The sequence below is a fragment of the Lonchura striata genome, chromosome 11 (genome assembly GCF_050655825.1).
Source record: "Lonchura striata isolate lonStrDom1 chromosome 11, ASM5065582v1, whole genome shotgun sequence".
Taxonomy (NCBI): domain Eukaryota; kingdom Metazoa; phylum Chordata; class Aves; order Passeriformes; family Estrildidae; genus Lonchura; species Lonchura striata.
In genome coordinates this window covers 18,485,204-18,497,657 of record NC_140713.1, presented here as the reverse complement: position 1 = coordinate 18,497,657, position 12,454 = coordinate 18,485,204, and the positions used below count along the sequence as shown (strand labels likewise).

The 12,454-nt window shown below is 48.9% G+C and overlaps 1 protein-coding gene across 3 annotated transcripts; it reads left to right on the top strand.

The window, feature by feature from the left end:
* The first annotated feature begins 37 nt into the window (after positions 1-37).
* On the top strand, positions 38-12,372 carry E2F4 (E2F transcription factor 4). Of its 3 annotated transcripts, XM_077786366.2 has the most exons (10): positions 38-229; positions 2,038-2,147; positions 2,614-2,777; positions 3,264-3,305; positions 5,948-6,009; positions 6,147-6,426; positions 6,846-7,010; positions 8,165-8,212; positions 9,741-9,785; positions 10,097-12,372. In XM_077786366.2, the coding sequence occupies exons 1-10, from the start codon at positions 47-49 to the stop codon at positions 10,210-10,212; spliced, it is 1,215 nt and encodes a 404-aa protein (XP_077642492.1). In that variant the 5' UTR covers positions 38-46; the 3' UTR covers positions 10,213-12,372. The 3 variants fall into 3 exon arrangements, with proteins under 3 accessions (XP_077642492.1, XP_077642493.1, XP_085445923.1); XM_077786367.2 differs by lacking the exon at positions 8,165-8,212; XM_085589797.1 differs by lacking the exons at positions 8,165-8,212; positions 9,741-9,785.
* Positions 12,373-12,454: the final 82 nt, after the last annotated feature.

The following is a 12,454-nucleotide window of genomic DNA, read 5'->3' as shown; positions in this document are numbered from 1 at the left end:
GTCCCCGCCCCGGAGGTTCCCGGGGAGCCCCGCGGCCCGGAAGCGGATGCGCGGCCCCGGAGCCGGCGGCGGCGGCGGGCAGATGGCGGAGTGCGGGGCGCAGCCCGCCGGCGGTGGCAGCGGGGCTGCGGGCGCGCCCAGCCGGCACGAGAAGAGCCTGGGGCTGCTGACCACCAAGTTCGTGTCGCTGCTGCAGGAGGCCAAGGACGGCGTGCTCGACCTCAAGCTGGTGCGGGGGCAGCCGGGGGGGTGGAGGGCTCCGCCGCCCCGGGGGAGGGCTCGGAGGGAGCGGCCGCCGGGAGAGCGATGCTCCGGCGGGACCGGTCCTCCGGCGGCTGGAGCAGGTCTGCAGGGGGAGAAAGGGGGCATGGCAGCGCCCGGTGCAGCAGGTGGTTTAGTTTGGATTCCAGGAAAAATTTCTTCACGGCAAGAGTGCTGAGGCACTGGTGGGATGGGCTGCCCAGGGCAGCGGTGGAGGCACTGTCCCCGCTCAAAAGGTTTGTGGGTGCGGTGCTTAGGAACATGGTTCAGTGGTGGGGTTTAGGGACTGGGATCGATGAGCCGTGAGAGCTTTTCCAGCCGTACTGATGCTGTTTCTAGGCGAGCGGAAAGCGGGGTTCTGGGGCTGCGGCCGGGCTGCCGGCCGTACACAGAGGGCTCTGCATTGGCCGACCTTACACCCCCGCCTGCTCCTCCTTCCCAGCCCTTGTCCCCACCCCGTCGGGTTGTCCCGGCGACTCTTCTTTTCGCCAGGACTTGGCCATGCATTGGAGGTGTATGTGTGCTTCAGTTGCAGAAACGTTTGACCACCTTCTTCTCTTATGCGTTCTTGCCCCGTACTTGATCACTGGCACCAAAGCCTCAGAAACACATACCTATAGAAACTATCCATACAGCACTTAACCCTCCTGGCACACACCAGGATGGGGAGGGTGGTCAGAGTCACCTGCCAGAGGTTGTCCCCATGCCTTTAGGCAGTGGAGAAGTGCTGTGTGAAATCATCTTGCTTCTGCATTTTAAGATCTTCACCTAGAGGAAGTAACACTGTCAATGTATAGTATTTAATCTCTGGCCTTTCCTGTAGGGGAAGTTCTTTTGCTGTGGTTTATATAAGCATCTCTTATGTGGGCACGTGTGTGAGACAGACAAGTGCCAGAAAGCCCCAGTAATGGACTGGAGGAGTTTCCTGGCTCCATGCCTGTGCCAAATTGTTTTCTCATTTGATTTGACAATATTTTTCTTCTTCAAATGTCCATTAAGGCAATTTGTGTTAGTCAGTGTGATTTATGTAGTTGTGTGGTGTAGGATCTCTGAGGTCCTGGCCTGTCACTGGTAGGTGACAGAGACATAGCTCCTGTGCTGACCTGCTGTGTCTGCACTGCCACTGACATTGTTGGTCCTTCTGTGCACACATTAACTCTTGCTGGTGCCAGGTTGCCGTGTGGTAGTGGAAACAGTGCCATTCCTTGAGTCCTGAAACCTGAGGGAAAAGGGTTATTTGAGCAAGGCAGGGAAGCCCCAGGCATGCTCATGGTTACTCTCCACCTGGAGTCATGTCATTCAAACAGAGGAATCTCTTGAAAAGGTATTGATTCTTTATCAAGTAGTGTCAGATCAGCTTTAGAAAAGACCTTGTGAATGTTGATTTCACTGAAGTGTTGCACAGACAGCTCTCAGCATTCCCCTTCCCATCTCCATCTCTACCCCAAGGGAGCACTAAATTTTTAGGCTGCTGAACTACTATGTTCTAGCACTGCTTTGCTACTGGAGAATGGTGATTTTTGGATCCACTGTGAGTAGGAGTGCTGGAATTTGATTTGTGTTTAGTGGGGAGGCTGTGGGGTAAGAAAAAAAGAAAAATGAGTGACTTCTTCTCATGGTCATGTGAGATCAAGAAGATGGCTGTGTAACTTGAAACGCTGGAATGGGAGAGGTATGAAACAGGGAGCAAAGTATTTGGCCAGGAGTTAATCTGCCAGGCAGGAAGGAGCTAAACATGACTGAGAGTTTGGAATTAAGTGTCTTAACCTTTTTCAGGCTGCAGATACCTTGGCTGTGCGACAGAAGCGACGGATCTACGATATCACGAATGTCCTGGAAGGCATCGGGTTGATTGAGAAGAAGTCCAAGAACAGTATCCAGTGGAAGTGAGTGGTAGAGATGGTCTAAATCATTCACAGGTCCCTTCTAATGCAGATTTAAGTGACAGGGGGATTAAAATGCTGTGTGCAGAGGGAGGTTCCTGAGTGGTCCATGCTCTTGCCTCCCCCAGCTGTGCTGTGCTGATGGCACAGTGAGGAAAGCTGAAGTACGTATGGTGTCTCTCTTACAGCAAAGGTGTTATTTTGATACAAACTAAATATTTGCACTGCCTTGGTCTAGGAAAGATACCTGTCATGGCACTGGAGGTGGGGGAGACTGTGGGAAGTAGAAAGGTGTACCAAACATTGCTATGGTGGGAAGTGGGGGTCTAGAGTGGGTACAGACACAGCTTTCCAGGCAATCTGGCATTGATGTTTGACACGGGTGGGAATAAGAGGCTGGCAGAGAGATTGATGTTGGTCTGGGTGCCTCCAGAGGCTGATATATCTCACCCATTTTTGTTTTACCCAGGGGGGTGGGTCCTGGCTGCAACACACGTGAAATAGCTCACAAACTGATTGAGCTGAAGGCAGACATTGAGGACTTGGAGCAGCGGGAGCAGGAGCTGGAGCAGCAGAAGATGTGGGTTCAGCAGAGCATCAAAAATGTTACAGAAGACATGCAGAACAGTCGATATCCTTTGTGTGAACTGATGGCTCTGTCTCCATGTTCACTTGCTGGGCTGGGAAGCAGAGACATGACAGCTTGGTGGGTGCTGGCCTGTTGCTGCTGGAGAAGCTGCACTGAAAGGATCAAAAGGCAGCACCTTGGTTTGAAATTAGGGTAACTGTCCAGCCTGGAGACCTGCTTTTCTCTGCATCCAGCTTCTCCTCTGGCTTTTGGAAGTAAAAACATAGTAATGTTTACCACAGTGAGAAAAGTGGTTTTTTCTGAGTCACAGGTGCCACTTTATTTAGTGCAGAGCTGCTCTTGTGGCTTAACTATCTCAGGATGTCAGATCTGATGGGCACAGAGCTTGCAGACCTCACCTGCAGACCACTTCAGAGTGTGGCATGGAGAGCTTTCTGGGAAGGCTCCTTGTGCTCAGGAAGGAAACACCAGGTACCCTTTGAGCTCTCTGTGCAGGAAGCTGCAGCCTTTCTCCTTAACCTTGAGAACATTAGCATATGTGACACATGAAGATATCTGCAAGTGCTTCACAGGTGAGGAAATGCTCATTTTCAATGAGGTGCTCCACTGTAAAGATGTGATGCTGCAGGCCTGTCAGTCTGTCCCAGCTGCTTTGCTTTCTCCAACAGCATCAAGTGAAATGTAATGTCAGCTGTGATGCTGTCCTGGGTTTGTGTACCACTGAGTTGTAGCTTCATTGTCTCCATTAGAGGGGACAGGCCATATATTTTAATTGTGCTTGAAGGAATAGAGGTGCTGCTCCTAAGGAAGTCTTCTTGCTGGTTTTCACTGTGTGTGTGTATGTGAGTTATGTTAGAAGCCCTTAATTTTAAGGGCTTGGGTGGACAATGTTCTAATGACAGGAAACAAATTTTATTTCACAGTAGAAACCATGGTGTAAGCAGGGAAATAGTATTAAAGGTGGTCCCTCAGCTACATCATCTCCCCTGCCAACAAGAATGCAGGAAGGAGACAGAAGAGAACAGAAGGGAATGCACCACTTGCTCTGCCCTCACTCCCTTTATTCCTGAAGTTGGAGGGGCCTGTATCAAAAGTCCTGTGTTCTGTCTCTGGGCAAAAGTGAAGAAAACCCACAGGAGTTTTTGTTTCTTCTGCTGCCAGTTCTAATGACAGATGTAAGACCAGATTAATGGCTGGTGGCCAGCAGGCAGTGAGGCAGCCTCAGTACATAAACTGCTCTTCCCATCTGTAGTGGTGTTGAGTCGCAGCTCCTTTCTGCTTCAGTGGGTGCCTGACCTCTCCTGCTTCTGCTTGGTTGCTGCAGAGATTGGAGCTGTTTATCCTGGCTGCCCCCAGCCGTGCATAATCTCACCTGTGTCTGGCTCTCCTCATCTCCTCCAAGCACTTCTCTCAGCCTGCACTTCATCAGCTCCTCTGTTTGCTGTCGCTGCCTTTGTGCTTTCCTTGTTCACCAAGTTCCTGCTGGTGTAACGGCTGCATCACCACCCCCTTGGCTTTACTGTCTCTTTTGGTTGAAGCTGCACTTTTGGGGGCAGGGATTGTGTTTTCTGTTTGACAGTGCTGTGGCCAGATCACTTGTAACAGTCTGGAAGAGTTTACTGGAGACCAGCAGACAGCTCATTGCTTGGCTGGTTGAGTGTTTTGCATTTCATTGCACCTGGTTTTTGTAAGCCACTTGGTGTTTGAGGTCAGACCTCACCAAAGCATGCAGAGATTAGATCTTACTGAGGGTAGGTGTCAGTTTCCTCTAGAATAGAGGCTTTCATCCATGATTTTCCATTGCCTGTCCAGTTTTTCTGTATGAATATGCCTTATATAGCTCTTTTTCTTCTCCTGAACACCTGAGCCTTACAGAGGTTGTTTGGTGGATCTCTTGTGTTCTCAAACTGTGGTGCAGGCTGAATTTCAGCTGTTGGTTTTTTAATTGACTGCTATTGAATTTGCTTGCTCCACACTCTTGGACTCTCGTCAAATAGAGATCAATTTAAAAAAGAAAGAAGTAAGAATATGTCAGTTTTTAGTGACTGGGAAACCTAATTTCTGCATCTGTTGCTGTGATACATTTTGCACTTGCAGATTCAAAAAGGAAGTGGAAACTTACTGGGTGCTGTTTTGTACAAGTATTTGGGACATACTTATCAAAGGAGATACAAACCTAGCACCTGTCTTTGAAACAGACAGGTCTTACAGCTTGAGCTGGTGGCTGGTGTCTTTGAGCTTTATTATGCATTTTACATGTTTTTCACATTTTTCTTAAGTGTAGGTTTGTTTAACAAAGTCCCATCCAGTTGACAAATCCCATGTTGTTTTTAATCCCCTTACCTTTTGCTGATCTGACTTTTGATTGCCAACCTGAAGTTAAGGGATGTGCTTTTCTGCTGTCCATTCTCATTGCTCTGGGGATCTTCTGTGTTAATTACCACGTGAAGCTTAATCAGAATACTGGGGAATTGTGAATATTAACCCCACTAAAGCTTAAACATTCAAAGTGAAAGCTGCAAGCTGCTTGATCTAAATATGTCAGATATTCATAGCTCTCGTATTTCTCTGTTCATGTTTCTCTAAACCCAGATATGGGCTGGGAACTGCTTACCTGTGATTGTTGAGTTATTAGGGTGCAGGTCTTAAGGAGCTGCAGAATTTGGAAAGGAAGGATGCTGTCAGCCTGGCTTCCAGCCCCACATGTGCTGGGCTGTGTGGAGGATCCAGTCCAACTAAAGCAGCTCTGGCCAGTAGAGACTGGGGAGTGTTGGTTTCAGGTGTTGGGACATCAGCCTGAGGTTGGCAGCCTGGCTCTGAGCCTGGTTCAACCCCATCTCTCTGCTGGCAGTGCAGCTCTTTTGTTTCTAATTCATATCTAAAAGCTTGTGACAGCAGAATGAAGGATACTTCCCTTAGGAATCAGGTGTTCTTAAGAGTGAATTTAAGACAGTTCTTCCGAGGAAAAGAGAAATTAGTCTTGATAAGGACACTGCTGAAAGACTTCAGGGTTGCACAGGGAGAAGCTTTGCAAGTTCTTTGTGCCCTGGGCCGTTGGCACATTAGGAACTGTATGATGTGCTTGGGGTGTAGATGTCTTCCTTCCATGGAGGATTGCCAGGAGAGGGGGTGTTGAGGAGGGGCTCTTCATCCATGCTTAATTAACATTACAACAGCTTGTGCCCAGGAGCCCTGACTGCTTCTGTTTTCACAGGAGACACCCTCCTTGTGATTCGAGCACCATCTGGCACACGTTTGGAGGTTCCTGTCCCTGAGGTGAGAGAAATTTATGGGCAGAGTGCAGGGGCTGTGTGTGTGTGCATGTACATGTATGTTTTGCCTGTGGAAAATTGATATGCTATTTGAAAATGGTTTTTAATGTAAGTCTGTGTTTTGCTTTTGATTTCTTTCAGGGCTTAAATGGGCAGAAGAAATACCAGATCCACCTGAAGAGCACAAGTGGTCCTATTGATGTTCTCCTAGTAAACAAAGATACTTGGAGCTCTCCTCCTGTCGTACTCCCTGTCCCTCCCCCTGAAGACCTCATTCAGTGCCAGGCAGCTGCACCCTCAAAGCTGCAAATCCCACCACTCACCCAGTTCCAGGAGGCCTCCGTTCCCAGCAGCACCCAGCCCTCCACACCAACACCCACCAGCACTCAGGACCAGGGGCCTCCCACACAGAAAAATGCAGGTGAGAGGGAGCTACAGAAGGCAGAAACGGGCTGGTGGCTGGTAGAGCAGGGTCCATTTCTTGGCCCTGTTGGGGCTGGGCCCTGGATGTGCAGTGTTGAGAGCTCCTAGCAAAGGGGCATCACTGCCTTTGCTGCCCTTCCTTTGGCCTTGGTCAGTGGGACTGGCTGTGCTCAGGGAGATCGGGCACTTGGCTTCAGTGGGTAGTGCCAACCTGTAGGAGCACACGTAGGGGAGAAGCTGGTCATGCAGGTTCATTGATCAGCAGGAATGTCCAAATATGGACCTGGAGGAAAGCAGGAAAGCTTCTCCCTGTGCAGTTGCCTGGCCAGCACTGCCAGCGAGGGCTGAGTCCGTGCTGCAGCTGCCTTTGGGCTGGTGGGAGATGACATTCCTGGGTGTGTCTGTGGCTGTTCCCAGAGTGCGATGCCCCGGCAGCAGAGTCCAAGGGCAGTGGTGACTTCGAGGCCCAGCCGGCAGCGTTGGACACGCAGCTGCTGCAGTCCTCAGCCTCGCTGGACAGCAGCTCTGTCCTGCCCAGCACCTCTACCTCCTTTGAGCCCATCAAGCCCGACCCCACAGGAGGTGAGTGTGCTGCTTGTTTCATGTGTTTCTCCAAAATCCTGCTGCTGGGAGAGAGGGAAAGGCTGCTGGGCCAGGAGGAAGGAGCTGAACTCCATTCTGCCTTTGCTGTCAGACAGAGTTTGCAAAGGATGAGTGGGCATTGCCCTGTGAGGCTGCCAGAAACATGGTGACAAGGTGACTGTGTCTTGTCTAGTGTCCTGCTGCTTTCTGTGACATCAGTACTAGAAAATCTGCAAGGGACACCCTCATGACACATGTCTCTGCTGTTGCATGTAGGGTTATTCCTTTTCAACCCTTTCTGTAGAGTAAGGTCCTATTTTTGAGACTGCATGAAGCTACAGAATTTTCAGCCACCACTGAGAGCACCTTTGTAACTCAGGGAGTTTTCTGTCTTAGGAGAGCTCTTGTCTCCCTTTTCCTCCTTTGCTCAGGAATACTTCATCTGTCTTTAGTGATCTTGTGTTCTTAGTGACCCTGCAGTATATATTTGGGGAGCTCCTTGATGTGCTTTAAAAAAGGAACCCTGGCGCTTTATGCCAGGAAATGGCAGCCTGGCCCAAGGAGAGAAAAGCATCCTCTAGGTAAGCCACACTGCTGGAATGTTTTGAAGCCCAACTTCCCTGCAGAAACACTTGACGTTGGGTTATGGTTAGAAGAAGAAATCTTATTCAAATGCAGCTCACCCAGTGCTTTTTTCACCTCTGCTGCTGGCATATCTCAGAGAAGCATGAGCTGTGGAGTCATCTTGGTTATGGAATTAGGCCTTGGATGTGCATATATCTTATCACTCTGCCTCTCCAAAGGCAGGTCCTCATCCTACACAAGGTAATCAAGGCAGTGTACTGGGTGAGGTTTACAGACACAGCTGCTGACTGTGATAACGTGTTCATGTCCCAGGGCTCCTACAAATTTATTTTAAAGTAGTGGCGCTCAAGTGTTTTGTTGCTTGTCATTGCAGCAGAAATATTTGACATGGAGCGTGTGAACAGAATTTCTGGATGATTTGGGTGTGTAAGGAGCACAGTAGGTTTGTGGTTGATTCTGCTGTAAAGCATTTCAGACTCTTCATGTAATGATCCAAACCATTTTTGTATGTATTGATACATACAAAATGCATGTAATGATCCAAACCATCTGGTTTGTTGTATTTGCAGTACTGGAACTTCCCAAAGAGCTGTCAGAGATGTTTGATCCAATGAGAGGTACGTTCATTCCCTGACCACAGCTTTTTTCTGTGCCCATTTATCCACAGAAAAGGGACAATTTGTTTGACTTTCTCCCTTTTGGATTATTTTGTGGATGTGGTTTTGTAAGGTGCTTGTGGTCATTGGTGGCTGCTGGCCTTCTACTAAAGAGTAGTTAGACATTCTTAAAATTACTGGTTTCTGTATGTATTTTTCTGTCTCCATGTTTCCAGCAACATCTGTTAGATCTTGCCTGCAGTGCAGCAGCAAGGGCTTTCCTGTCCCCATGCCGACACTAATCCATGTTCAGCCTTTCCATGCTCCTCCTTCAGCTTGTCAGCAGTATGGGAAAGAAAAATCCCTGCTAAGTCTTGTTTCAGCTTTAGCTGCCTAAGGCTAATCCAAGCAAATAATCTGAGGAGATAGTGTTCTCTCTTCAAAATACTTCTCAGTGGTGGTGGTGGAGGAGCTGGTAATTTTGGAGCAGTAGGGGAGGGAGATGCTGTTACTTGTGTTTGGAATTCTAACTCTGCCCAAGGAATATCTGTGGGTTTCTGCCTAATGGTGGGACAGACCCTGGCTTAAGAGCAGAAAAGGTGGAGGAATTTGGTCTGACATAAACCTAAACTGGGAGACCTTATCAGTACATTTATTTCTCTTCACAGCCAAATACTTTGTAGCTCCACAGCCAGGCAGGGCCAAGTACACCCAAGCACTTCAGTGGTGGCCACAGGAGATGTACAACAGCTGTCCCTAGTTCCCACAGATGCTTTGTGAAGGTGCTGCCTTTGGGTAAAAATCCCCACAGACCCAAACACAGAGACATGTGAGTCTCCAATCCGTATGCTCTTAGCCCTGGGCTCCACAGTCATTCTGGAGAACATCCTTCCTCCTTGCCCAGCACCTCTGCTGCAGGTAGTGGATGAAGTCTTGATGATGTCTAAGTACATCTGAAGAGTAAGTTTAAGTTCACAATGTGAGATATAACCTGCTGCAAAGCCCCAGCCGTGTAGGAGATCTAACTTACCCAAAGTAACTCTACTGTGTCACTGTGTGGGTGCTGTTGTAAAGGAGATGTTTACTGTCTGTGGTAAAGTATGTGGTTTTATGGAGTATTCTTCCCAGTTTGGAGAGGGAAGATAAAAAATCCAGGAGCAAAGGACAAAACAGAGTCAACAGTTACAGAGGCAACACTCAGGACTGGAAGAGAGCAGCACTGCAGAGCTCAGAGGAACAGTCCTTGCAGCACACTCCATGCAGCCTCTCATCCTCTGTGTGATCCCACTAATGTTGCCCTGGCACGGGCAGCTGCTTCAAGGCTGTGCAATTTAAGCCACAGAAGCTGGCATGCTCTCATAGTGTTTTGTGCTGGAATTACTTTTACTACATGGTTTTATCTCTTTTACGCACAAGCTTCCTTTCACTGCCTGTTGCACATGCTGTGCCTTAGCCAGAGAAGGGATAACAAGGGTGGGGAAGTGGGGAACTACTCAGGAGCAGACCAGGAGAGCAGACTGTTTAGCTACCATGCTTGTCTCTTCCCCAGAATGTGTGAACTCTGAGCTGCTGGAAGAGCTGATGTCATCTGAAGGTGAGTCTTGTCATGGTGTGGCCTTCCCGGGAGGAAGACTATGCTGTGTGACTTTACCCAGCTGGCAGCCTTGTAACTGCAGACTCACCCTCATCTTTTCTGGGCTCTGGACACAGACTCAGTTCTTGCTGTCCTGCCAGTTCCTGAGAGAGGTGTGGGAGCCAAGAGTCTCTTCATTTCTGGGAGGCTGACTGAAGCAACCTCAAAGACTGTTCCCGTGAGGTGGCTGCGCTGCTCAGTGCCATTGGCAGCTCACAGCTGGGGTGGGAGTGCTGAGTTTTGTAACCAACCCTGGGCTTCTCTTTCCCCAGTGTTTGCTCCCTTGCTCCGCCTCTCCCCTCCACCTGGAGATCACGACTACATCTATAACCTGGATGAGAGTGAAGGTGTTTGCGACCTCTTTGATGTGCCTGTCCTCAACCTCTGACTTCTCAGTGCGGCTGTGAGCCCTGCAAACACGGACTGTTTTGTAACTCTTTGGAAAGTGTCTATTTTTGGATTCCTTTTGTGCTAGAGCTCGATGGCCGAGTAATTCAGAGATGCTCTCAAATGGACTCAGAACCAAGAGATGTGGACTTGCAGGCTGGGAGCCCTCCCCATAGTTTGCTTCTTCCTCTGGTGCACGTGCAAGACGCACGTGGAGCTTTCCCCCTGCATCTCTCCACTGGATCCTGGGCCTCACTTCAAAGGGTCTGTGTTTTGAGTGTTCCCAGTTCACCTGCAGAATTTGCCCATGTGCCTCTCTGAGCTTCCTCCAATCTGCATGCCTTGGTTTTTCCTGCACTCCCAGAGGCACTTTGCACCTCCTAGGTACCAGCTGCTACAAGGAGCCCCAATACCATGGTCAGTTTGCAAGCCCGGAGGTAGCTAGTTAGATTTCTTTGTGTTAGTGCTTCAGATTGGGGTAGTTTTATTTCTAAAAGGCATCAAGAGGAAAAAAAAAAAAAAAAAAAAGGCACCAAAGTGTCTATTTCTTTCAGCAACTTCAGACCAAGCTAGTATGTTTTACAAAAAGCACTTTTTTTAGCCAGCTGTGCCTCCTAGTGGGATTCAGGAGCTGAGTGCTCCTTATAGGACCCAGGAGCATTGAGCCTTTCCCTGTTGGTGCATCAGCAGGAATGTTGGGTCTGCTTTCACCAGCCTTCTGATGCACAACCCAAGGGGCTCCAGCTCCTTGTCCAGCAGCTGTGCTGTTTCTACAGGGCTAAAGCAGAGGTGCCAGTATGGTTTTATTTTTAATTTTTGGTTTTGCCTGACTGAAGAGATGTTTCAAAGGATAAGAGTGCTCCAGCTGGTGCCTGTAAGGTACTCCAGTGACATCAGAGCCTACTCATGCTTGCAGATAGCTGGGTTTTTCCAACCATTGCACTTGAACTTGCAACTGTCTGAAAGGTGACCAAGCAGTTACAATTCAATAGTATTTTGCTGTGACAGGTTATGTAGGTGTTGTCAAAATAGTTAGCTTTTCGTTACCCCTTTTTCTCTCAGGATCAGGTTTTCTGTATATTTGAATTTGTTCCCTTAGTGCCCATACCCACACTTCCAGTTCCTGATCCTGTGGCAGGTCTTTACCTACTGCAATGCTTTCTCTGCATCATTTTTCTGCAAGATTTTGTTCATTGCTTTGTAACTAAAGGTCTGCTGTTAGCTTCTTTAGGATCATCAGCTGGTACCAGGCTGGGACCTTGTGCAGTTTATTTGGCATAAAAATGTCCTGATTGAATTTGTATTGTATTTTGCAAGCCCCAGCTTTGGATTTTGGTCAGATCCTGTGAGTGTCTTTAGTTTTTTGCACATCTTCCTGCCACCACAGTGGAAGCATCTGTCCTGCTTTTCTTGCTCCGCAAATTGCTGAACAGAGAGCCAGGCCAGGCCATGGCTGACTGCTGCCATCCACTTAAACAGCTGATGTTTAATTACTTTGTGTAGCTGCTCACTGCCTGTGACCCACACAACCAGCTACAGCACCAGCACTAAGGGATGTAAAGTGTGAAGAGCCTGCAGAGGTGAGAAGAGCATGTGCTTGGGACCTGTGTCCCTGGAGTGGCTCCTCAGACCCTCATTCTGCATGGGACTCCTCCACAAGGACTGTTCATTTCTGCAGTAACAAAGCACTGGCAGCCTCTTTGGGGAAAGCATGAAGAACTCGGGAGGAGCAATGGGACGCTGGTTTGGCAGCAGGCAGCTGCTGCTGGCAGGACAGCTGAGGTGTGAGACCTCTCCGAGGGGTGAACTTCCAGCCTGCGTGCTGCCAGTCCCTGAGCCTTTCCCCCTTCCACATGGAAGCTGACTGGAATCCCTTGGTCCTGCCTGTTAAAGCTCCGTGGCTTTGGTGCAGCTCGAGCTCTTCATCCACTGCCTGGCTCTTGCCCTCCTTCCCAGTGTTCACGTCCACCACCAGTTAGACCTTCCGAAAAGGATACCTAGAGAAAAATTTACAGTTGCAAAATGAACTTTTGATTCATATATAAAGATTATTTTTATACTTTTTTTTTTTTTTTGCAAGGAAAAGAAAATTGCCTGTCATATTTGTACAGAGTGTTCTCCGACGTGAATAAACAAAAATCTTTCCAGAGTTTCTCACCTTGCCGCAGCCTGTGCCTCCTCTGTGCCCTAGCCCGGGGGATGGGGTTGCTTTCCCGGCAGGAGGCCGTGTCCTGCCGGAGGTG